The following is a 26,358-nucleotide window of genomic DNA, read 5'->3' on the forward strand; positions in this document are numbered from 1 at the left end:
AAAATGTACAAAGTTATTAAACAAAAATAAACAAAAACCATAATTACTTTCATGAGGTGTGTTAGTCAATGGTATCCATGTGTCAGCAGTTGGTTGAGTGCTTGAATGTTTGGTGTAAAACATGAATTATTATGGACAGGGCCAAACAAACAAATAGCATTGTTCTGGATGGACCAATAAATAGATGGAAAGAGTGTGGAACAACTGAGATAGACAGCTCTTAAATGCCCCAGGGGGACTGCACGGGTGCCCCAAGCTGCACCAATTTAAACCTCCTACCAGGAACACACAAGGCAACATAGAGGACAAAAGGGGAAAACATACAGCAGGCTTAGCGAAAGCAGCAAGGCAGAGTGCCCTCATACTAAGCCGTCAGAATATGAAGTATTTATTCTTTTCCTCAGCACTATATTCAACACACCTAACAGCTTATTGGCCCTGGGCATGTATGCTGGGCAGTTTGACTGCCCAGTTGCTGTTTCCACCAGCGGATTCAGCTGTGCAACAAACTAGTTGAGACAAACCTTCACTGATAAGGTTTTATTTCTAAAAGTCAGTATTTTCACAATAAAAGTCTTTCAAACCACCTGTTTAAATGTGAACAAAAGGGATCTTTCAGCAGCTCCCATCCAATTAGTTTCACACTCACACCACCACTGAATTAAGAAGCCAAAGTGAAAGCAGTCTGTATGCAGAGAAGCAGCTTGTTTAGCTTGAAGCATTTTTTCTCCTTACAACTGCAGGAAGAATTTCTATAGAAAGAAATAATGGAAAAAACAATTTTTTTCTGCTATTTAATTTAATTGTTTAAAGGATAGTTAATTACTTTGTTGTAATACAAATGGGCATTGGAAATGTCTTCATCAAAAGGAAAAGCAGTAAAACTGAAATACATTTAAGAGGTTAAAATATATAAATTTCTTCACATTTTCCAAAGCTATACAGTGGGGAATCTTTGGCCGAATCTGGCCACCGGCCCTTATGTTTGACACCCCTGCTCTACTATATGTAATGTGAAGACTTAATTACAAATTATAAGCAATTAAATTGGCTCTTTTTTTGGACGGGCAGCGAAAGTCTGATAAGATAAGATAAGATGACCTTTATTAGTCCCACAGGTGGGAAATTTGTTTTGTTACTGGCTCTAGGAACCAGAAAGATTTAGTGACATTTTTTATTTTATTTTTTAACTGCCGAACATTAGTTAGCTTAAACCTTTGAGTATGTCACGTGCCCAGAAAAATCAGAACTTACAGAACACAGTTAAGTATTGTGCAGCCGCCTATTTATATCTCTTCCTACCTTGGACTAAGAATAGGTTAAGGGGGACAATGTGTCGACGGCTCCAAACATGAGATGGGACCTCACAAACCTTCCTTTAAATAGCCCTGTACCCACACAACAGGGACGCTATTACAGGCATTCAATGACACAGTAACCTGCATTACCAGCCTCTAATGCAATGCGGTGGCGCTCCACAGATCTTCCCCCCTTGTCTTAGCTGGCTGTTGAGGGATAAAGCTGAGCGCTATTCGGTCATGTGATTCCTGTTTTTTTCCCTCCTCCTCCTAAGTTGAAAGGCAGGAGCAGAGCGGTGGGGGCCCAGCTTGCCTTCCTACTTGCAGTGGATGCATCGCTTTCTTCTCTCCCTCTTCCTTTTTCCCCTCTTGTCCTTCCAACGTTACTGTTTCTCGCTCGGTGGTGATATTTTCAACCCAACATTTCCTTCGCCATGGCGGGGGCTATTATTGAGAATATGAGCACCAAAAAGTTGGTGATAGTGGGAGTTATTCTGCTTTTGTTCCAGGCGTTTGCCTTCATGGTCGGCGGTTTAATTGGTAAGTTGTTGTTTTTTTCCCGTTTTCCTTGCCTCAATTTTATCTGTACTTTTATTACGTGCTTTTTTAAGCTAACGTCTGTGTTTGTACACGCGTGCTTGCGGGTATTTAAAGGTTAACGTGTATAAAAGGCTAAAACGGAAAACTTTTAAGTTGAGTTCATCGCTATTTACCTTGATAGGAGCGGTAATAAACGCTCCCGGTGAAACAAAAGACGAAGGGCGCTAACTTTTAGCCGTATTTTTTACCTTTCGAGACGAAATGGCACCTCCGCTCTAAATCACTGCTTTTGTATCAAGGTGTTTGCTGCCTGCGTGCCCACAACCAGTTGGCTTCGTTTCTGTGCTTAAAAATAACGCAGAAAATCACACTTTTAATGGGCTGTTTCAACACAGAAAAGCGCTGGGATACCTTTTTTTTTCTTTTCCTTCCCCCGACTACTTTGATCCCAACTCGAATGTTCTCCTCTCCCTCTTCTCCCCCCTCCTCCCCGTATATAATGTCTGCTGTGTGGGGGCCCCCAGGCAGCATCTCTACCTTCCTTTCATTCCTTCCTTCCCCCTGCGTTTGTCTCCCCCTTTTTTCCTCCCCAAATCCCCACGGCCTCGCAGGCAGAGCATTCATGTTTCTCCCTTCTTCCACGAGTTTCATTTGCATCGAGGCAGACATTGCTGCACAGAAACACACATACACGCACAGCTGTCAACGCTGCATTTTTTGCCTTCAGGTCTGTATTGGAGTTGCTGTCAAGTTTCTTCAAATCCACCCACTCAACTACGCGCGCACAAGCCCCACCAGCAGTGCACCAGCACGGTCGATAGAAGTTGGGTCCATGTGAAAGATGCCTGTGTTGCTTTTAGAGTCTGGAAACCACCCACCAGCCAGTCCCCCGTCTCCCTCTCTCTACATGGCTGATAAATTAGCCTGTTTGGTTCATTCCTGGCTGAGATGGTTTTAATGAAGCTAGATTCCTTTGTGTTTGCTCGGTGGCCGGGGGCGGCGAGGGTAATTGAGTAGAAAGGGGGTTTTCTCCCCTTGTTTCCCGACAAACCCGGGAACACGGCATGGGGTCAGCAGGCTGAGGGGATGGCCATTATTCTGGACACACTGGGATAGAGACTGGAGGAGCTGGTGTGCCTCTGGACTCACGGGGTCACTTGATAATTGAACTCCGAGGGGATCCAGATAACTGGGTTTAATTCACTCCAGTGGGTCGTCCTTGTTGCTCTGTGCGCATTTTAATGTTTAATTTCGAACAGCCTTTAGCACAGATAAAGATCCTGGTGGTGGAGTTTTATGACTGTGCAAGAGCCTATAGGTGTGTAAACCGTGGCATCCGCCCTTTAGCTTTTGGTTTGGAGTGAGCAGATATGATTAGATGTTCAGATAAGTAACAGGATCTTTCTGGACAGGTGCACACAGTTTTCTTCCCTTTGTGGCTTCTGCACCTTTGGACATGATAAAAGGTTGAAAAATACATCAGTCTAACAGTGTTACCACTCGTGAGTTGGTGCTTTCTAACGGTAGAGATGGAGAAAAGAGCTTTGCATCCTCTTTGAAACACCACTAATCTGTTTTACAACCTGGATGTGAAAACTCAAAGCTCTGAATGCTCATCCTCACGAGTCAGTACTTCCTACAAGTACCCTAGACGGTGATTACAGCTTATGGCACCATACTAGGAATTTTACTAAGAGCTTAATAACTTCCCAGTAGTTCTTTTAGATTTGCTCAGCATTTGGCATATTTATCTTAGAGTGTGAGATTTTGTTTGTGTTGAAGGCTGGTTTGATTGCACAAGAACTTGCATATATACCTTTTGATTGAAACCATTTCAAAGTTTTATCTGCATGATTTGAATCTATATCCTGCTTGTTATAAGCCAGTATTCAAATCAAAAACATTTTTGAGGCATAAATATGTTTTTATGACCTTTGTCCTAGTTTTGACTTTCATAACTCCCAGGTACCCATTTGTTCTTTTATTCAGTCTGTCGGTGGGAAGTGTTTTAAAGAATAATAATAATAATAAAAAAGTTAAATCTGCTTACTTCACTGCTTGTTTCAGTTCAACTTTAGTGTCTGACTTATGGCTCGGATTTTAAGTTTGCATCACTGCAATGTAGTGCAGACTTAGTTTTTCAGAATTTTTATTGTATGAATAAAGTTATTTGAAAAGTTGAGGCCATATTGTACTAATGAAGAAAAACATCCACTTTCAGAACTACTTTCTGTTACTCTGATGGCATCTTAATATGGTTTGTGAAAGGCACACTGGTAATCTTGCTGGGTCAGACTGCATAACATTTACTTATCACAGTAAACAACAGCACAAGGGTGTTTATCCTTGTTTTATGTCCGCTTTTCTGATGCATCTCTGTGAGTTCCTTAGAAAAAAGTCAGTTTTAGAGAATTCCCCAAAGACAAAGCTCATGTATGTTGAGTTTTTACTAATTTGTGTTACTTTTAATACCCCTTTTCATATCAACCAGTCAGTACACGTGAGACCAAATTGATTAAAAAAAACCCACAACAACAACAGGGTTGGGGGAGCATGAACAAAACTGGAACATTTCTGTCCAGAAACTAAAATCACTAGCTTAAGTGTGTATGTGACCCTATCGTGAGACTGTGCTGGTCTTAATGGGACTGCTTCTAACAAATCGTTAACAGGAAGTTGTGTAGTTTGATGCATTCAGTTGATTCTAGTATGTGAAATGCGTGCTCCATGATCAAGCATCAAGATGCATCTATTAGTGTCTCCATATAAAGGGAGAGAGTTAACAGTTGTAAACGCTTAACGCAGAGTGGTAACTTCTGTAACTACTTGACTTCACATATCCCTGACACAGAGATGGGCTGATTAGATTCCAACAGCAAACGACTTCCAGTACTCTTCTGTCTGTTTATACGCTGCAGGTGAATGATTTCCTACAAAGTGGTCATTTACAGCTGTTTGGATGCATTTTTTAAATCAATTTACTAAAGAGTGTATGAATGATTTATTAAAATGCGTGTCACTACTGCTGTGGCAAGTACTGTGTATTTACATTGGCTCATTATGCTGCTGTTGTGTGTATGTCTGAGTACAGCTATGAGGAATATAAATACAAAAGTGACCTTTGTCTGAGCCAGTAATGTATAAGGGCTTGCAGGTAAATGCTAAACCACAGTGAATCTAACAGATTCACTGATTTGCTGATTGTCTTGCATCATTTCCTAAATTAATGTGAGGGGTTTTGGGGGCTTTTTTTGGGGGGGGTCTACACCTTGATTCAGACCTTTCAGGTGTCGTTCACATCAGGCGTATAGGTTCCACAACAGGATGCCAGTTTCTTTGTTGTCATGATAATGGCCGTTCTTGTTCTATTACAATGGTTCCTGTGAGTAGAGACTGCAAACAGCAGTCTTGTCGAGCTCATGAATCTCAATGCGTAAACACTGTAATTGGTGCCTGAGAGCTTTCGGGAATTTTCCCTCCCTCTCACTTCACAGACAGAGCCTTGCTTGTAGGCATTTCCTAAACAGTGTAAAAAGTAATTACCAAAGTGTTTGTACTGATTTGGCTGAAAGTCAAACTGGCAACTGTTCCTAAGATATTAACATTGTCCTTGAACAGTTTAATCTGCGGCACTGAAGATTTATGTATTATATTTGGGCTAAAATAATTTCATGTGATTTATTAGTTTGAGGGGAAATTTGGCATGGTAGGACCATTTAAAAACAAAAGCAAAAACAAAAAACAAAACTCCTGCAGTATTTCAGTTTGACACTTAGTCTAACCTCTCTACCACTTTGTCTTTCCAGCTCCCAGCCCCACCACAGCAGTGCACTACTTGGCCACAAAATGCGTGGATAAGGTGAAAAAACCGCAGCAAACAAAGTGGTTCATGCCTTGGGGTGAAAAGAAGTGTGTTAACATCCAGTCCTTTGATGAAGCCATGGCCAAGGGGATCGAGGCTAACAACATTGTGTTTGCTGTCCACATTCCTCTTCCCAACAAGGAGATGAGCCCGTGGTTCCAGTTCATGCTGGTCATTCTGCAGTTTGACATCGCTTTTAAGATGTACAACCAGATAGGTGAGAACTAAAGGTATCTTATGGGTTTTAAAGGAAAATGAGGGATGGGACAACATGGATCATGTTTCGTCTCAAGGACATGGCTTTTTTTTTCTGCATGCCATAAACTTTGTCAATATTTTGTCTCTGTGGTATTTCTTGCTTTCACAAAAGAAAAATATTTACAGAGGCTCTGGACAAAGCTAACCTCTGAAATATTCACCTCTATTGTAATCTCCAGTCACCAGCGTCGTAAAAGTCAGCTACAGCTAATCTTTTTCAGTACAATTCTTCTTTTTTTTCCTCCCTCTTTCACCTTCCCCAAACACTCAGAATTCCTCAAAACGTCTCTCCTTAAATTTATGGCACAGAAAGGCAGCAAACAAAGATGAACGTTTTGCTGTTTCGTCTCTATAGCCTCGCAGATCTCAGGGTCTTTGTCAGTCACTGTTGAGGCAGGTATAAAGAGATGTAAACAGAACCCATTTTATGTTGGTTGCTTTAGGCCAATTACATTCCCTTGTTTTCCATATATCTTGGATATGTCATTATCCCAATTCAAGCCCCCCCCCCCTTTTTTAACATAAGCTTAGATTGATAAGGATATTACCCATACACCTCCATGGGTAAGCTGTTTGAGATGTAATTGTAGTGGGTTAGGGAGGAAAAAAAGGTTGAAATTTGTCATTGGTTTTGTTTATGCTGCTGATCCAGGCTGCCTTTTGATGTCTTCAGTCTCCCACTGGGAACTTTTTTGCATCTTCACCTAATTTAAAACAACATTGTTGTGAAGTGTACCAGTTCACAGCTCGATCTGCAGCATTCTAATAATGTGTCAAAGTACTTCAGAAGAGGGGGAGGAGGGAAATAAGTAGCACCTCCGAGAAGACAGGGTTTGGTGTCATGGCAGGGTGCTTACAATCCTCAAAGAAGGGATTAGAGAGGATGATGAGAAAGTCTAATGAGAGTCTGGATCACCAGCAGAGTCTGGGGAAGTCGATTTGAATCTCAATGAAAAATTGTCTTCAAATGGATTGCAATGCATAGCAAAGTATTTGAATGTCAGGTTGAGTACGATGGGAATGTTTGATGTAAAGAGGCTTATCTAGACTGACACATGCTTGTCAGCCTTAATACAATCCATTGTAGGCCAGCACACTCAAAGGTGATGAGAAGTATTTGTAGCAACAAAAAGGGCAAAATACCTCAAAATCTTTGCCTTTCTGGTCTGGCTTGTCTAAACAGCCATGGTACAGTGGCGTCCTACTCATCAGCATCCCTTACTTGCTCACATTCTTGGCCTCGGTTGTGTCAGGGGGCTGTGGGTTGTTTACTGCCTGGCTGTCTGACAGATGAGTCAGTGATTCAGCCTGGACCACAGACAAGCCTTTTTGCCAGATGTCATAGACTCATTTTGATCTTTCTGAGCTATGCGAGGTGCTGTGAGAACAAATGGATGCAGAAGGAGCAGAGTGCCACATTTAGTAGAAATCGGGTAGTGCTGGAAAAAGCAGGAATCTCACCTTGAAACGTAAAATAGTTGACAATTTTAAACCCTATAATTTACATCCCTTTTCTAGTGTACAACATTATTGATTGTTCAGTTTTATCCTGAGGAGGTAAGCTTCAAACTGAAAAAAATAAGAGGCTGGTAACGAACAGCCTGCCTAAATTGGCATAAGCATTGCGTAATGTGAGGCATTTTTGTTGCACTGATCAATTTTCTAAGCTCTTTAATCATATAAAAGGGCAACAATCAGGTAGTCAAATCACCGTTTTATGTTGTCTGGCACAACTTCTAATATTAAGCCATGTCTACATTCTTATTCAATAAAACTTACTGCATAAAACAATTATTGATTCTGATTTCATAAAAATGCCAGTGAGCTCCCAATTGAAACGCTGGAGCCACTTTGTTAATCTGCCGCTAACAAAATACTGTGAGGGTTAAATCCCGAGTAGAGCATGCTCACAAAGGTGGGTGGATTCTGTTCCTCTGGTGTATGACGAAGGAACACAAGGCCATCTCTTCCTTGACTACCTTATCTGTGTAACAATGTTCATCCCAGAGAAGAGCGTCACCCTTATTAACCACCACCCACCTGCCCCACTCCACCCAGCACCAAGCACCCCCTTTCTGGCCCGGGTCCAGGAATAACACAGCTGTTGAGGAGGCTTAGTTTCCGTGGCAATGGCTGCTGAAGTGGACTGGAATGTTTGCATGAAGCGAGCTGACATTTGAGGGCGTCTGGCTCAACCAATGGCAGAGGGGAGGGCATTACAGAGACAGTCGGCTGCCAGTTTTCATCTGGTTCCCTCTCCTTCTCTCTCTCCCTCTTTTTTTTTTTTTTTTTTTTTTTTTTTTTTCCTTTTTTTCCCCCGTCTTACAGCAGAGGCCACCGGGTTTCTTTCTCTTCATTCCAGCTTGTTTCATAACGGCACAAGAGGCTCTCTGGAGGGCTGGAGGAGAGAACACTTGGCTTTGTAATGTGATCTAAAGATGCAGCTTTAATAGCTTGGCTTTGGATCTTTTTGTTGGATTCAGTGGGCTGGGTTGTTTAAGGTCTTGTTGAAGTTTGGGTGTATTAGGAAGTAACCTTGCTATGGTTACTTTGGAAGTAACCATATCGAACACGTAGATATTGAGAAATAATCTTATTAATACGAGTGTTTCAGAACTATTCCAGATTTGCAGGACCACTATTTAACACGCCAGTGATCTGCACTTTACATGAATGTTGTTTTTACTTTTTTAGAATAAATCAGCTAAAGCTATGCCAGTTTGAAATGTAGCCTTCAATGACTTTTTGATGCAAATGCCGATTGCCAGTGATTAAACTGCTTCTTAAACATTCTACAGATTTTGACACATGCAAGAAAAAAGCTAGGGGTCCGCTGCTAAGAGCATTTGGTGGCTGTATACTGAAAAGGCCGTGGCTGTCTGTCACCACGTTTTAATTTTATCTCATTGCGAGGATGATAAGAGGCAGCAGGTTTGTGCAGTGACGAGGCACAACACACGTCAAAATGCAGACGTGTGTGTATATGTATTATTCAGAGCCTTTTTTGTTCTTTCCATGTGGGAAAATGTTTCTCTCTGCCTTCTTTATTATTGTCAGTATTGTCTTTAGAGTATGTATATCAAGTGTTATATTAATGCAAAAGCAACTTGTTGTTGTGGTGGTGGTGATTATTATTATTATTGTTATTATTATTATTATTATTATTATTATTATTATTATTATTGTTATTATCATTATTTTTCCCCAGCGGATGGAGCATTGGTGCACATTGACGTTGGCCTGGCCTACAGAGATGATATGAACAGTGAATGGACAGAGATGGCTCATTCCCTCGAGCAGAGGAAACTCAGCTGCAACTTCACCGCTACCAAGGTAGTTAAGACTGTAGCTGGACTTTTAAATTACAAAAGCTTGCTCATTTTATTGACTTGGCACACAGAGCCAAAGTTGTGTCATGTCTGGGCTTGCCTCTGTCCTGTAGCTTCAATAACTCAGTGCAAACTTAATTTCTCTGCTGTACTTAAAAAAAAAAAAAAAAAAAAATTAGTAGTATAAGTATAAAGTATTTTAGGGGTTTAAAGTACAGCTCTGTCTACCCTGCTGTTTTTGCAGACATGTCTGAACTAGATGCAACACCCTTAACTTACCTAAGAACTCGGTTCTCCTCTCTGAATCATATTTAGTCGGTTATTGTTTAGCAATAAGGGGAAATGGGGTTTGTTAAAAGGTGAGAGCATAACTCTTGAATAAGGAGAGGTATTATAGTATTTTTCCAACTGCTGTTAAATAGAAATATGAAGCAATATGGTACAAAGCTTTTATGGAATAGATACTCTGTTTAGGTATTAATTGCAAGATTAGATGGATAAATTGCTTTACTAATAATGTAACCTTTTTATCAGCTTATACAAGAATGACGTGTAAAGTTAGGTTAGTTTATTATATATATTAGTTTATATAATGAATCGCATGGTTTCTGGCTCCAAAGTCTCTTCATATTATGAAAAAGGGTCTGTATCATTAGCCTTAGTGAGAATACCCAAATTTATGACCTAGTGAAAAAGCAGGCTATTGAACCCTTGGTAAAAAAAAAAATTGGCCCAAGGTACAGCATCCCAGGTAGAAATGATTATATTATTTTATATTTTATATTATTTTAATATATTTTATATTGTAAAGGCTTCTGACAAGTTACATGGGTAAGTTAGTTAAACTGAAGTATTAAGGAGATATTTTATACTCAAAATTTCCAATGAAAACACTGCCTAGGCTATTTTTGTGCTTACATTTTTGTGGGAAAGAAGGATGGAAAATGCTCTGCATTTACTTACGCTGCTGCCTCAAAGCTACATTCAGCTAATCTTATGGATTTAGTCACAGTTTCAGAACTATTGATGCTGATGCTTACCTAAAATAAATTCAAGTAGCTTTCCTCTTTAGGTAAACGTGTTTTCAAATGCTTCAATGTTTTCTCCAGACTCACGAGAATGAGGGCCGTCACTACGAGTGCGACTTGCTACCTTTCATGGAAGTGGGGAGCGTGGCCCATAAGTACTACCTCCTCAACATTCGCCTGCCTGTCAACGAGAGGAAGAAGATTAATGTGGGAATTGGAGAGATCAAAGACATCCGACTTGTTGTAAGTTTTCACAATGGCATGTCAGTGCCCCCCCCTCCCCCCAATGCCATGAAACAACTGCCAGAAATCTTTAATTTTTTGATAATGGAGTGTTTTTTGAACCTTTAGACAAAATATATAAAAGTATATAAATTTTTAATCTGCATAAATGAGTTTTAATTTGTATCACATTTGCTACATAAGCAATTTAGTTATTAAAAATGTGTCATGCAATTTATATAATTTTGTGAGGGTAAAAAAAAAAAAAGTCATGCTGATGATGTGGACGTCTCAAAAACTCACACAAAAACTCATGCATCAAATACGATATGCTGGGCTTTAAAGGGTTAAGGGATGTTGCGTTATGGATGATCTGATATCTTCGTATTGGTGTTGTTCCCTCATCATCATAATAAATGTTGTTCCAGTTTCAACATTGCAAGTGACCAATTACATTGTTGTGACGTAATACTTTTGCAAGCCAAGCGATTCATTAGTGTGAATGCTTGTAAAAGCATTCACAGTATTGTTGTAATCTTTATTCTATTTTATTATTAGTGTGAATGCTTGTAAAAGCATTCACAGGATTGTTGTTGTAATCTTTATTTTTCTATTTTATTATTATATATTCCGTACGTTTTTTTTGTACTGCTACTCCTTCAAAACCGTTCAACTTAGAAAAACCATTCAAACACCGTTAGATTCCTCTTCTTTAGGACATGACTGCTTCTATTTTTCTCATTTTTAACATTTATATTTTTAATTTTATTTAACTTTTTTCAACAAAAATTTCCCATGTATTTCAATGGGGAGACCCTTCAAATCCTCATAATTATAATTCAATAATTCCGGAATGTTGCAAGGTTCCGGAATGTTCGGAATTTCGGAATGCGCCAAGGTTCCGGAATGTTGAAAGGTTCCGGAATGTTCGGAATTCTGGAATGCGCCAAGGTTCCGGAATGCGCCAAGGTTCCGGAATGCGCCAACGTTCCGGAATGTTCGGAATTCCGGAATGCGCCAAGGTTCCGGAATGCGCCAAGGTTCCGGAATGTTCGGAATTCCGGAATGCGCCAAGGTTCCGGAATGCGCCAAGGTTCCGGAATGTTCGGAATTCCGGAATGCGCCAAGGTTCCGCCGATGTATGCTTATTTAATATTTCATCACAGAGCAAACCTTTTATTTATTTATTTATTTATTTAACATATTTAAAATTTGTTTTAATGTTGAATTAACTGTGGGGATTGTTTTAAGTGGGCACTCGGGATGTCATATGACCAGAAATGTGGTAACTGGAATTCTACAGTATGTTTAAAAAAAAACAAAACAAAAAAAAAAACAAAAAAAAATGCTAAGAACGAAATACACCCAAAAAACCCCAAGAAAACTCAAATTCACACACAAATTTCCCATGTATTTCAATGGGGAGACCCTTCAAATTCTCCTTCAACTTACTCCTCTTTAAACTGTATCTACTTCCACATACATTGACGTAGAGCCACCATTCAAACTTTAAAACGAAGACAAGACATTCAACTATTCAACTTGTATTTATCTTTATATCTATTAAACTTTTTCTTCAGTTCCAGTTTAAGTTTCATGATGTTTTTTCACCCGTTTCAGAGTTTATAATGGGTGTGTATGGGACGGAATGTTGCCGCTAGAGTGAGACAGCTCAACTGCTAGAGTGAGAGGAGCAAGAAAATTAATCTTAAAATCTTTTCTTAAAACTGCTGCTGTGTCCGCAGCGTTTGCTCTACAGGTATGATTTTACCCTCAAAACGTAGCCATCGCTGTCCTCTTTCATCCAATGTGTTTACTATTGTACTAGGTGTTATGGTTCTTTCATAAATGTCACCAATGCACAGCCTCCTCCCTCCAACTCTTCCATAGACTCTAATGTTAAAATGGCTCAGAAGGTTCGGTTGAAAATCAGAAGACCATGGTGTCTTTCCACTGTCACCACGTCCATATAATAAGCTCCACAGGCATGAAAACTGAGAATTTGGTAGACTGGACATTGCTGGCGCTCACGGTGAAAGAATTTTGTCAATACGACATGTACTTTTCATTTGGGAACGATTTGTTTGTGGCTGACTTTTCTGTTCATTTTAAGCAGCAAAAGTGAGGTGCATGTCTGTGTGTGTGTGTGTGTGTATGGAGCCATTGGGTGCAGTCACTATAGCAACCAGGCTCACACCTGCCTGCCTAACGAGCTCTGTCTCTCACTGTGCCAAGATTCATCTTAAACACTTCTCTTTCAACTGCTGCTGTGTCCACAGTGTTTGCTCTACAGCCATCATTTTACCCTCAAAACGTCGCCATCGTTATTCTCTTTCCAACAGCGTGTCTTTCAGAGCTCAGAGATTTAAACCTTTAAAACTGTGTGGATCCAAGTGGAGGGATCACATTTTAGTCATTCAGTGATTCAAAGAATATGAACTTTTAATATTCATTCAGATGTTTTCTGACTCTAAATTTTCTTTTCTCATTTCTTAGGTTTTTCTAATTTACAATTAAAACATTTTCAGCTTTTTTTCCAACTTCTTCTTCTGTGTAACCATCAGCTTTTAGCAGTTCAGCACTTTTGTTTTCAGGTTAAAGTCTGTTTTTTTTTTTTTTGTTGTTTGTTTTTTATCTCGTTCAAAATTTCTAACTTAAATTCAGCAATCAATTCATTTCAGTGCATACATTCAGATTCAAGCATTCACACTGCAGTTTTTTCAGAAAATGCACTTTCTAGTTCATTTATGAAATTCCAATGTTGCAAGGACAATATGTATAATGCTTACCGTTTATTAAAGAACAGTATACTGAAATGCTAACAATTCCAATTGCTGGATTGGTGGACAGAGGCAGTTTCTCGCAAGTTAAGTAGATTTTTTTAAGGCAGTTTTTTCCGAAGTCGCAAAAGTATTACGTCACAACAATGTGATTGGTCACTTGCAATGTTGAACCTGGAATAACATTTATTATGATGATGTGGGAACAACACCAACACGAGGATATCAGATCGTGCGTTCTGTTATAGCCCTTTTCCACTAGTACCTACTCTGCTCTGCTCAACTCGCCTAAGTTTTTAGGGGTTTCCATTAGATGGTTATACCTATTATCAGGCCCTTTTTAAGCACCTGCACGGCAGGGGCTGAGGCTATCCAAAAATGTACGTCAACAGACTACATCCCACCAACTGGCTAATCAGCAGCATCACTTGTTGAGTCATGAGAGTGTCTCCTACACAAAATCAAAAATGCCATTTTTGAAACCCAACAACAAAGGAAATAACTGCACAAAAATCAATACAGTGAGCAGCAGGTATACCAACGCCTTGACATCCTTCATTATTGTGCTGTATGTTTCGACCCACACACATATGTTGTAGTTAATTGTAATGGGGAAAAAAAACTGAAACTGAGTGAAGTCAAATCACATTGAGCCGAGTAGGTATTAGTGGAAAACGGCTATGAGTGTTATCGTGCACTGACACTGATAGCGTTTCTTTTTGCTCATCAGGGAATTCATCAGAACGGTGGCTTCACCAAAGTTTGGTTTGCCATGAAGACCTTCCTCACACCCAGCATCCTCATCATCATGATCTGGTACTGGAGACGCATCACCCTCATGAGCAGACCTCCTGTCCTGCTAGAGAAGTAAGGCCCCCTCATTATCAGCATCATAGTGATGATCTGTAAAAGTGCAACTTTTCTTTTACATTTCAAATAACACTAAATTTTGCTGCTGCCATCCACCTTTCTCTTCACTCCATCCATCTACCCTCAGGTGCCCAGTGATGAAGATTCAAGTAATTGAATTAGCTGTGGCTCAGTTACAATGATATGTTGAGGACCTGCAGTAATTGTTAGATGATAACACAATGGCTCAGCTTCAGCGCATGTACTAGATGAAAGTACATATTAACTATGGATGAAAAGAACAAGTAGGTCATCCTAGCTGTGTACAGTATAGGTCACTGAGATCAGAGGGTGTTATTCATCAAGCGTCTGAGGAGGAATGGTATCTAGGAATGTTGGTATTTCGCACTTGGATTTTTAAGTACCATACTGAAAATTCAGTGAGGTGGTGTAAGCAAAGCAATGTGGGAAACATGAGAAATCTGCATGGCTGTTTTTGTGAATTCCAAAAAAACCTCAAATATTTGTAAGAATTCTATAACCAAGCCAAGTCGATGAAGGTTCAAGCAACACATGGAGGCAGATGTGCTGTCCTGTGAACAAGTTGAAGTCATGCTCCGAGCCCAGTGTTTGTCTAACCCCCTGCCGTGGAGAGAAGACAGATCAGTAAGAGGCAGCGTTCTGCGCCACAGGAAAAGCCTGGCGAAGCGAGAAACGCGTTACAAAATCTGCAAGCTAGCACTCAGCTGACACATGCTGCACACACGCATTTAGGACAGGAACACACCCGCTACCGGGACACACACACAGTCAGTGTATCTCTCCTTCCCTCTGTGTTTTCCAGCTCAAGGCTCTTATTCCCAGATGACCAGCAGGCTCTCAGGAAGTGCGAATTGTACCCTATTTGTGGACAGTGGATGATTTTTTCATGCTTTAAAAGCTTTACTAGAGTCTCCTGCCATGCTAGCCCACATAGGTGTCAGAATGGTAAACCTCAGACTTTCTCTAAAGTTGTGAGGAGGATGGATGTGAGGGGGACCTCAGGATAATATGAAACATCTTTATTTTGTCATTGGAAACGTGTTGAAAATGTCAACTCCTCAAGAACGCAACAGACATTTTGAGTTGCTACAGCAGAAAACAAATGATAATGTTGATGGTTGCTCACATCTATTGCCTGACTCACTCAAATGCACTTAAGACATAATTCATGTTATTAGTTACACCTGTACTTTTCATGCTGTCCTGTGTTAAGTAGGGGAAAAAAATGTCTGCCACTTCAGTTTTACAAACCAAACCCTTTGACTTTTTTCACACATGCAGGCGTATGCAGGTCCCAGTTCTCCTGCCTGTGTCGATGGTGCCCTGGACACATTCCATACATACCGATCTAATGTGGTTTCACTTTGTTCACTTTGCAGAACTGTCTGGCGTCAAATTGCTTAGAACGTGTATCACATTACTTCTCTTGCCCACAGTGTTATCATAAAGTGTTTGTACCCACATATTTTAGGTCATCTATCTTCTGTAGCTCTGTTTTGCCCTCTTATCTGTTTGTTTACAGTATTTGTTATATCAGCTGGTCACATGCAGGGACCTGTTGCAAGTTGCTAAGAAGACAAGCCTAATTTTCTCTTTCTCTGTGGTGATTGTTCTCAGTTCAGTGGACTCTAGATTTCATGAAACAGATATTAAAGGTCTAGCAGTAATGAGGCTGTTTAGGTAAAATACATGATTTAGAAACGCATAAGTCAAGCTTCTATGGGAACATGCTGTGGTTGTAGCTGAATGGGTAAGCTAATCAATGTCCTGAAGTCTACTAAGCCTGGTTAAGTAAATGCTCAGCCTAAAACAAAAAATGTATGTGTAACAGTTTTAGTCCAGATACAGAGGTTTATCCTTTAAAATTGCCTTAAAGCTGCCAACACAATTAGGCACTGTTTTTTTTTTTTTTTTTTTTTTTTTTTTTCTTTTTTTTGAAATAACAAATAATACTTGTTGGGATGTAAGTTTATAAAAATAAAAACACACTTCAGGATGAGAATGTCTCACTATGATAAAGATATTCCAGATCACTTGGAACAGCCTTATTAATTTGTGGTGACCCTGCCTTCTGAGGGGTCAAGTGGGACCAAAAGCATGCCATAAATCCCACTGGGAGTCCTACTTCCCCAGTCTTTAATTCAAATTCAATGAAATGTTCAATGAAACTTCATTTATATGCCACCATATTCGATGTGTCAAAACCAGGCTAGTTCAAACTGTTTTTTTCCCCTTGTTTCCTAAAAAATTCGAAGCTTTTCAATAAACATGCAAAAAACAGATTTAATTAAATCTTCTATTAATTTTAACATGAAGATGTCAAACTGTGTCCATTCAAAAAAATCAACACAACAGGCTAAAGATGGAAACGACTCCAGCATGACTGCGGTGGAGAGGGGTGGGAGGTGTAGCAGTTGATTGCTGACTGGGAAGGTTGCGGGGGCGGGGGGGGGGGGGGTTCCCCTCATAGCCCAGAGGTTTGCGGGACAAGAACTTTGGTCAAAATGATGTTTATTTAATTTTTATACATTAGAAAGTGTTAAGTACACAACACTTAGTTTTGAGAGAAATCTACAGACCGCGGAGTTAAGATAATAAACACTGGAAATATCGGAAAGTCCAGTTGTTTTTGATTGCATCATTGCTTAGCTCTTAGCTGAAATTCCCGGTTTACATCTTTGGGTGGCTTTTCCTATGCTGAGTCACATGTCATTACATAAGTCATCAAAGTAGGTAATGTTGAATTCATGGTTGTCTCTTTTTTCTCTTTTTTTTTCTTTTTTCTTTCCTAGGGTAATCTTGGCTCTAGGAATCTCCATGACATTCATCAACATCCCAGTGGAGTGGTTTTCTGTCGGCTTCAACTGGACATGGATGCTGCTTTTTGGAGACATCAGGCAGGGCATCTTCTACTCCATGCTGCTCTCCTTCTGGATCATCTTCTGCGGGGAGCACCTTATGGTACTGTGCAAAGCTCCATTTACTTTGGTCTTGTGCATGTTTTTTCTGACTCGCTTTTGATCTTACTTACAGTTTCTTAATCTCACTTTTATTTAAGTATCCTGAATTATGGTGTTTATATGAAAGGATGATCGGGCTCGGATAAAAGCAAGGACTGCATGCATGCTCAGGAGAATGCCTCAGCTACTGCGCACCGTCTTCTCTTCCCCATTCCAGCTCATATTGATGTAGGAAAATGCAGAGCACCATGCACTTGCATGTGTAATCACAGAGGATCTGTGCAGATTGTTTCTTGATCCTATTCTATGCTTTCTGAGTGTAAAGGTGTATTTATTTTGAAGTACATCTTGCATCCCCATATTCATCACTCGCAAGACTTGACTCTTAATTTATATAATTTCCTTATTTGTCAGTTTAATTAAATAATAATAATTTTTTTGAGTGAGTGTTCATCTTAGGCTACGTCCACACGTACACGGGTATTTTTGAAAACGGAGATTTTCCGTTTTCGTTTTAAAAAACAATCACACGTAAACACAGAAATGAAGGAAAACGCTGCTAGGAACATGCCAAAGCAACAGGTGGCGATATATTCCTAACCGTGTAGAAATGTTGGCCAATCAGAAGTCTAGAAGCCTTGGTGGGAAATAGTAAACAAAGATGGGGCACAGAAGCAGAACCGAGTCGTATGTGTGGAGGGACAGTAACTGTGTGTGTATATGTAAGCATTTAAACACTGCAGAGAGTACCAGTAACAGTATTGTAGAAATTCATTTCACCGAAACAATAACGTGGCGCACAGTGTGACGTCAAAAAAGGCGCACACCTTTGACGCTGCGTTTTCTTTGTTTTTCTCGTCCACACGTAAATGCAAAAACTAAGTTTTCGAAAATATCCACCCTGGCAGGCGGTTTTAGAAATCTCCATTTTCAGTGACCGAAAACGCCGTTTACATGTGGACGAAAGGTGCAAACACATAGAAAAATCTGCGTTTTCAAAAATACCTGGGTACGTGTGGAGGTAGCCTCAAAGAAGACCCTTAACAGCTAAACAAAACTGTTAACTGAAAGCTAGAGAACAAGCAAATATGACAGCTGTGAAGAGTTCAGTTTAATGTTTCATTACATGCATATTTGTTTGGGTTTGTTTCAGTAATGTGAAAAAAACACATTTGGTTCTCATGACTAAAAGCTTTAGTCATGAGTCTTGTCATGGGTTCATGTTAAAAACCTACACGTCACACTATAAAGTTTGGAAAAGTGGTTTTGCCCATTTTATCTTGTCATTTTTGTCCAGGAAACAGAGTTCTTTGAAACATTGGTTCTGGGCAGAGGAGAACTGAAGATGTGTGATCTCTGTGTACCAGCCATCAAAATCCTCCCTAAACTTGGCCGTCATCCCACAAAAAAATCGCAGGTTATTTTTATCTGACGTCTGTAATCTGGCCTGGATTGAGGCAGTCACGGAGATGATCAGACATCAGCTTTTTTTTGTCACCTGAACACAGTGACCATTGTCTTGATGAGCTCCGTGTCTGCCTCAGACGGGTTCATCGTCTCTTTGCCCCGCCTCAACTCTCTGGACTGTAGCACAGCAGGCTTTTCTCTTGTTGGCTGGCTGCCTCTGCTCCACTTGTTTTCGTTGGCTTCAGCATGCTAAAGCCTCTGCAGCAATGTTGCATCTCTACCTGAAACACCTGAGCTTGTACGTGGTGTGGTTCCATGGCTTGTTCTTAAACCTGGTTGCTTGTTCTCAAGGTTTTGCTCTGTACAACCTGTTCATTCTGTTCATTATCTAATTTTGCTGTATGTTAATGTGTAAAAGTTCAAGACAGTTTTGCATGACAGCCGTGATCGGTGCTTGAGCTGATATGTTTAACAATGTATGTACAATCACTGTATTTTTCAAATGGGTTTTATTAGATATTAATAGAAGGGAACATCATATTTTAAAAGTCCCCTGTTGGATCTGAAACTGGTACATTTTACGTGTGTGATGCAGATGTTCATTTGCTCTTGTGAGATCAAAAGCTGGCATTTATGGCATTTCATACATTCGAGGCTGTGTTTGTGCAGGGCTCTGATGTATTTCCCACCTTGTCATACAACAGTATTTTTCCACCCATTGACAGATGACTTTGGTGAGACTACTAGAGAAGTTTTATCCCAGTACCCGCCCACTTTGCATAAACAAAATTCAGCAAATCGTAGCAATAATGCACAAAATGAACAGTGACATCCCTGCTCTCTGGTTGCTCCTCTTACTGGTCTGTTTGGTTTCAAATTTAGGTGTGTGTGTGTTGATCATGTTGTTGGATTACAAATTTGAATGACAATAGTGAGCGACAGAAAGATTCAGACTGTTTTGTGTACATGAAGATTTTTCGCACCGGGCATTTAGAATAATCAAAACAGGAAAAGATGGTCAGGTGACTATTACATAATTGATGACTCTGCTGTCTTAAAAAATTCCATACATTAGACAGGTGTGCTTATTATGTTGCCAAACAACTTCCAAATCCTTGGTGTTGGTCTCTGCAGATATCACAGACTTTATTAATTTGACTTGTCCTTTTCTTGCTATTACTCATCCAAGTATCTGCTGCACAAAAGTTTGTTAGATTTCTCCCTGTCAACATCTAATAGACACACCTTTTGGCATTTATAACCTCTGGTGTGTATTAACTCTGAACTCTTTCAGCTTGGTCAACTTGTGCTGAACATTAAACTTCAGTCTGACATTCACGTCGTCTCATTAAAGCGCTTCTTGTGGCGTGATACAGCAGGATCTCTTTATGTAAAGCAGCATGACGAGTCATTTGGGTCCTTCTGCAGAAAAGTCTCAATATTTTGATGGTGCCTGTTGATATTTTCGTTTTCGTCTTCATCTTCGTCTTAATCCTGGGTACAGTGTCTGGACAAAAGTATTGAGGAACAAATCTTAATCTTTGAATTCAGGTGTTCTCAGCTCAGTTGCCATGGTTGTATAAAATTAAGCACCTAGCCAGTCAGTCTGCCTTTACAAACATTTGTCAAAAAATGGGTCATTGTAAAGTGCTCAATGAATTTGGGTGTGGTTATGTAATAGGATGCCAGTGTTGTAACTCAATTTTTATTTTATTTTTCCCCTCCTTGATCAACTGTCAGTGGTATTATTGCAGTTTAAGTGTTTAGGAACCACAAAGGTGCCAGAGTGGTTACAGTGTGAGGTCAGGGAGTGCTGAGGCACAAGGTGTGTCACCAAGTCACAAAACTCTGCTGAATAACTGCACAGGTCCAAACATCCTCTAGAATTAATCTTTAATCTCATAGTGCTAAGTTGTTTTCTCAGCTTTTGCTATTTCAGTAATTACATCTAAAATTGTTTTGCTAACAAATCAAAGAATCTGTATTTCTGTTTGTCCTTCACCTGTCTGTCGCAAATCTACCTCACACTCACTGGATGTACTGCTAATGATCTGAGTAACTACAGTGTAGTGTTTGATGTTGTTCGGATGAAATATTTGGTATTTTTCCTATTTCTTGGAAATCAATGGATGGAGCCTGTTTCTCCTGTGAACAGGCATCATCAAATGCGAGATGTCACAGGTCAGAGAATTTTGCAACTACTGAAGCTTGATTTGTGTCTTCATAGTATCAGAAGATATCATAGTTTCTAAATTACCCTCCACTGACTGTGAGATCTACATTTGCTGCTGCTAACATGTCTGTGACAGCGAGCACAGCCAGTAGTTGATTTTAAGATCGCAGTCCAATCAATCAATCAGTCAGTCAATCGCAAGTCAAAGAATCTGATGAAGATGGTGTGTTTATGAAAGGACATCAGTTTCATCTACAGCATGGCCATTCCTTGAGAAGGTAGCATGCAGTAAGTGATGAAATGTGAAAAACATCTGTCTGTTTTGTGCTTCTCTTTCAGGACCAGATGGAGAGGAACCGTTTCTCAATTTACTGGAAGCAGGTCGGACCTATCGTGTTTGGTTCCTTCTGCCTCTTTATCTTTGACATGTGTGAGAGGTGAGACTAAGTTTCATTAAACACCGTTTTAAATAACCGTATTAAAACAGAGTGTGTCTATTGCATTATAGAGGTGCGTTTACAGCAAACCACAGATGGTATAAAGATGGACGTAGCCACCGTGACCTCACTGATTGGTTCGCAAAGTCTTGTTTATGAACCTTTGAACTGGGCGTTTTTTTGCTGTCTCTGTTTGGAAACCAGACATACAGGGAATGGATTGATTCGATTAATCAATCAATCAATCTTTATTTATAAAGCACTTTTCACACACACACAAAAAAATGTAGCACAAAGTGCTTTACATGGTTAAAAGCAGCCCACCCCACCCTCCCACTCACTCCCCACACTCTCATTAACATAAACGATCATGAATACACACATGACATTTACATGACACTATTGAGTCCAGATACTCATCAGGAGACTATATAATTTCTTTTTTCAAACCACAATAATCACTCCTTATTTGCAACTGCTATGGCTAATTGTTGAAAATTAGTTAAATGTACTTTCGTTTAACAAAAAAAAAAAAAAAAAAATTCATTAGTCATCCGCCGCAAATTTGCATCACTTTGTCTTTTCATAGGCTTTGCATGCATTGTACCAATATTTTTCTTTTCCATGTGTTGTCATATCACTCTTTTGAAGTGTGTCTGTATATAAAAAAGATTTCTGTCATACTTGATGTTTATTTTTTTTATTAATTTTTTTTCTCCTCCTTAGAGGTGTCCAGCTGAAAAATCCCTTCTACAGCATCTGGGCTTCGGACATAGGAACTGAGCTGGCTGTATCCTTTTTATGACCAAATGCTGAACATTCATTAGGCAGAAATGATGACAGTGGAGACCCTTTGGCAGAGTAAATTACCAAAGCATGACTTCTGAGTTTAGCATGAATAAACATTTTTATGGTTGATCTTCTGCTTCATTTGTTGGAACAGATTAATTTCTTCATTAATACTATGCCAGCTTCCAAACTGCACTTGGCTTCTGCACAAACTGGCAACTGTATTCTCTTGACTAATATGATAAAACATTCAGTTATGCCATACGTGCATTGCTGAGGGTTCTTGTGTTTATGTGTGCAAACTTTTTTTTTTTGGGGGGGGGGATCACCTTGGCTGCTTTAAAATATATTATACAATGATCCATAACTGCATGAATACAGTTGTGGGTTTATGAGTATAACTTTAACTTTTTCAGCTCAGACATTATTGTGAAAATTTGTTTTATAAGTTTAAATTTGTGGAACCTTTTCATCTATTTTCACTATTAGTACTACTACTACTACTTACTTCCTTGACAAGAGTTTCCTTAGATGGCTTTCATAATTGTGGCAGGGATCTGTGCGTGTCTCTACTTTCTCTTCCTCTGCTTCATGGTTTTTCAAGTCTTCCGCAACATTAGTGGCAAGAGGATGTCCCTCCCTGCCATGACTAAGGCCAGACAGCTTCACTATGAGGTGTGTGTCTGTGGTTTAGTCTGTCATGCCAGTGTGTTTAGATCTAGGTTCTTTATTATCTTACACACACATTAATGCACTCCTAACAGTGTTATGATGCTTAATGTTTTCTTACTAAGTAATCCCACTGTCATCATTTTAGGGTCTGATTTTTAGGTTTAAATTCCTCATGCTGGTCACTCTGGCCTGTGCTGCACTGACAGTGATCTTCTTCATCATAAGTCAGGTGAGTCTCATTCATAAAGTTATGAAATCTGTTGTGTCTCAGAGTAAGGGCCAGTTACAACATTGAAAGGACAATATCATTAAAAATGGTGTCTCTTGGTTTTGGTCCAGGTGAATGAAGGTCACTGGCACTGGGGAGAACACACGGTGCAGGTGAACAGCGCCTTTTTCACTGGGATCTACGGCATGTGGAATCTGTACGTGTTCGCCATCATGTTTCTCTATGCACCGTCTCACAAACACTATGGAGATGAGCAGTCAAGTGGTCAGTGCATCACTGGTAAGTACACCTTTCTACTTGCCTTATAATTAACCCGACCCTTCTTTTTTGTCTCTAAAAATTAAAAAATCATGGCAATAATTTATTAATAAGGCTAGCTTTTATTGCTTGCTCCTGGACGTAAGCCCTTTCTCTTCATTGTATTAAAGCTGAATTTTATTAATGCCCCCTGTAGCTCTTACTTCAGTCTTGTAGAGAGCAAGTATCTGTCTCCTCCTGTAAAGCTGCCTATTCATCCAAAGTTTGTTTTTTGGAGTGAGTGAGAAAGGCCTGATTCCCAGGGGAAAGAAGGGTCTCTTTGGCCTGAGAGTGAGATTCTAATGGACACCAGGCTTCCTTCCAGGCAGAAAAGAAGGGAACAGTGAAGAGAGGGGGTGGGGCAAAGAGCAAGGAAGTAATGAAAACCATCCATCCATCTCCCGACGTCAGTGGCATGAGAGAGAGAAAAAGAGGGTTTGAAGTTTGGAAGCTTTCCCTGAAGTGCGTCAAGGGGTCTCATGGGAGGGGCAGCTCTCTCCAAGCTTCACTGTTTTGATTTACTTTTTCAGCTCTCCAGTTTCACTTCTGCTTTGCGCAAGCTGAGAGTGTTTATGCAAATGAAATTCAGTTAAAGCAACTTGATATGCAACAGACTCCTGCCTGCAGTAATGTAAAGTTGGAAAAAACACAAAAAGGACTAAAGATGTCCTTAAAAATGTGATGATGATGTTTTATGTGCAGGTGATGCCGGAGTGAACATCGGTGAAGACATGCAGCTGACCACAACTATCACACATGTCGATGGTCCCACTGAGATCTACAAGATGATTGGCAAAGAAGCCCAGGAATAGATTTAACACTGTTACGCAGACTCCCATCTACTCTCTGCTCCACCACTGATGTATATGTAATCAAACAGGCTTCCTCTTTATGTCTGAAATGGCTCTAAAATGGGATCGGCAATCCACCATGCATGCAATTACCATCACCCCGAAATTGCTCTCTGGCACCAAACCACGAGGTTGTTTAAAAGCCAGTATGTTCCCAAAGTGTCTTTTTGTATTTGTAAAGGCTGAATATCAGCACTCCTATCAGTCCTGTTCATTTCACGGTGGAATTTCTTCTCACATTTCATACTTTATTGTAAACTATGTGGTGTTTGTTAATGTTGCGCAATACCTTTCACACAAAGTCTGGTACTGAAAAAGCTGCTTTACAGGGAGACAAAAGCAGTTCTTTGTGGCGTGAGCTGCTGTCGCACTCCTGTGCCATTTGTTTTAAATACCTGAGTTGACAAAGACCGACTGCAAGATGTTTTAGACACGTGGTTTGATTTTCTGCTTTATTAGGGGGCGTTTTCTCATTCAAGGCGTTCAGAACCTGTCACAAACGTATGTGTCATAGAAAGTAGATCATATGGAGTACTGCTGTCACAATTAGTCATTCAAGTCCTTTTTTAATATATATATATATATATATATATCTCTCTCTCTCTCACTGGGGAAATCTACAGACCACATAGCCACATTGGGAAATGCATACTGTATGTTTATTGGGTTACAGTGTAGATATCTATTTTTTATAAAGTGCTTATTTTCAACTTCACAAAATATATGCATCCAGCTCTATCAATATTTTTGAAGTTGATTGTAGCCTATTACGCTTTTTTTCTTTCTTTTTTTTTTAGCTTGGGCTCTTTTATTTGCTTTTTATGCTAATTTGAATAAAAACGTTTACTTAATGTGTGTATTGTTAAGACTTTTTCATTTAATTAAGATTCCCCCCCCCCCCCCCATTTTCAGTCTTATTAACCATTTCACGTGAAATGAAATAACCAAAGACATAAAAATGTGTTTTTTGTTAAGGGTTTTGATGCATAAAGCGTTGGTACCTCTGCTGCACACAGGAAGGAAAGAGTGCGCCTCAGCAAGGCTAACAGCAGAATGACAGTGCTGCTTTCACTTTTATCAAGTTAGCTGGAGACTTTTGGTGTAACAGGAAACAGATTCAGTGTTTATTCTAAACATTAAGAATAAGGGAAAATCTTTACTGTGTTTCATTGAGAATGATCTTGCATACCTGCATGTTGGTCCCAGAGGGGACGTTGGTGCTATGAATGCAGCTTTCTGTGTTGCTACTACTGAGTATATCTTGATTAGAAATTTGCTTTCCGGATTATAGTTGATATGAAACCAAGTATAACTGTTTAAGGGGCAACAGAATATTTAATTTAAAAAATGCTGCTCAAAATGTGGTGAATAGTGTTTTTCAGTAGTTTTGTTTTTTTTCTGTGTAGTTTGTTACCAATGCTTTGGTTTTTTTTTTTTTCATTTTTCTTTTTAATCCTTATTTTTACTTTAGTCTTTATTACTGTTGATGTTTAATTTAGTTATTTTTAAATAATATGCTGAGTATTTTTTTGTTTTGTTTCGTTTCTTTTGGTAGCATGATTAAACACGTTCAGAGTAGGTATTGCAATACAGACAGAACTTTTGAGTTGATTCTCTCATATATACTCACCAGCTGCGTTATTGTGGAAAAGCTGCTTATATCTAACCAGCCATTCATATGTCATCACACCGAATGCATTAGGCAGGTAAACATAGTCAAGGCAACTTTCTGAAATACAAACCGGACAACAGAATAGGGAAGAAAAAAGATTTAAGTGACTTTGTGGTTGTTGGGTGTCAGGCTGGTAAGTAGTTTGGAAACTGCTGATCTACTAGGATTTTTCCACACAACCATGTGTAGGGGTTTACAGAGAAAGGTTCGAAAATATCCAGAAATCTGGATTAAAAATGTCTGGTTAATGTCAGAGGACAATGGCCTGGCTGGTAGTAGAAGAATATCTGTAAAGGCACCGCGCACTGATTTTTAAAGCAAATGGGCTGCAGCAGTAGACTACCACCAGATATTATTCTTGTCAGCTAAAGACAGAAAACTAAGGCTGCAATTCACACAGGAAAAGGGAATGTACCTAATAAAGTGGCCCGTGTATTTAGACTTCCAAGTCTCAATGAATATTTGCACCAGGACCTCACTGACTAAAATAAAAAACATTTCCCGTGTGCTTTTATTTTATTTATTTTTTCTAATTAAGACAGTGTTTATTAGAAGTGAATTTCTCATTATCCGTGGCAACTGATGCAGAAATAACAGCAAATTTACATTTAAAAGGCCAACTTTACACTTAGCTTTTTAGATTAAATTCTATGTAATAACGCA

At 39.5% G+C, this 26,358-nt stretch overlaps 1 protein-coding gene across 2 annotated transcripts; it reads left to right on the forward strand.

Annotated features, from left to right (window-relative positions):
• The first annotated feature begins 1,570 nt into the window (after positions 1-1,570).
• On the forward strand, positions 1,571-24,874 carry wls (Wnt ligand secretion mediator). Of its 2 annotated transcripts, XM_039602210.1 has the most exons (13): positions 1,571-1,838; positions 5,645-5,917; positions 9,167-9,291; positions 10,397-10,558; positions 14,048-14,184; positions 17,001-17,169; positions 18,466-18,585; positions 21,088-21,185; positions 21,912-21,975; positions 22,506-22,649; positions 22,792-22,875; positions 22,986-23,154; positions 23,875-24,874. In XM_039602210.1, exons 1-13 carry the CDS (start codon positions 1,733-1,735, stop codon positions 23,982-23,984), a joined length of 1,761 nt encoding a protein of 586 aa, XP_039458144.1. In that variant the 5' UTR covers positions 1,571-1,732; the 3' UTR covers positions 23,985-24,874. The 2 variants fall into 2 exon arrangements, with proteins under 2 accessions (XP_039458144.1, XP_039458145.1); XM_039602211.1 differs by lacking the exon at positions 18,466-18,585 and having other exon boundaries at positions 1,572-1,838.
• The last annotated feature ends 1,484 nt before the right edge of the window (positions 24,875-26,358 follow it).

The sequence above is a fragment of the Oreochromis aureus genome, linkage group 18, assembly GCF_013358895.1.
Source record: "Oreochromis aureus strain Israel breed Guangdong linkage group 18, ZZ_aureus, whole genome shotgun sequence".
In the NCBI taxonomy this organism is placed as follows: domain Eukaryota; kingdom Metazoa; phylum Chordata; class Actinopteri; order Cichliformes; family Cichlidae; genus Oreochromis; species Oreochromis aureus.

Excerpts from the sequence above, each read along its gene's own strand:
- wls (XM_039602210.1), top strand. The coding sequence starts at position 1,733 with ATGGCGGGGGCTATTATTGAGAATATGAGCACCAAAAAGTTGGTGATA. Across the intron at positions 18,586-21,087 it reads ATCCCACAAAAAAATCGCAG|GACCAGATGGAGAGGAACCG; the intron begins GTTATTTTTATC and ends CTTCTCTTTCAG. Across the intron at positions 22,876-22,985 it reads TCTTCTTCATCATAAGTCAG|GTGAATGAAGGTCACTGGCA; the intron begins GTGAGTCTCATT and ends GTTTTGGTCCAG.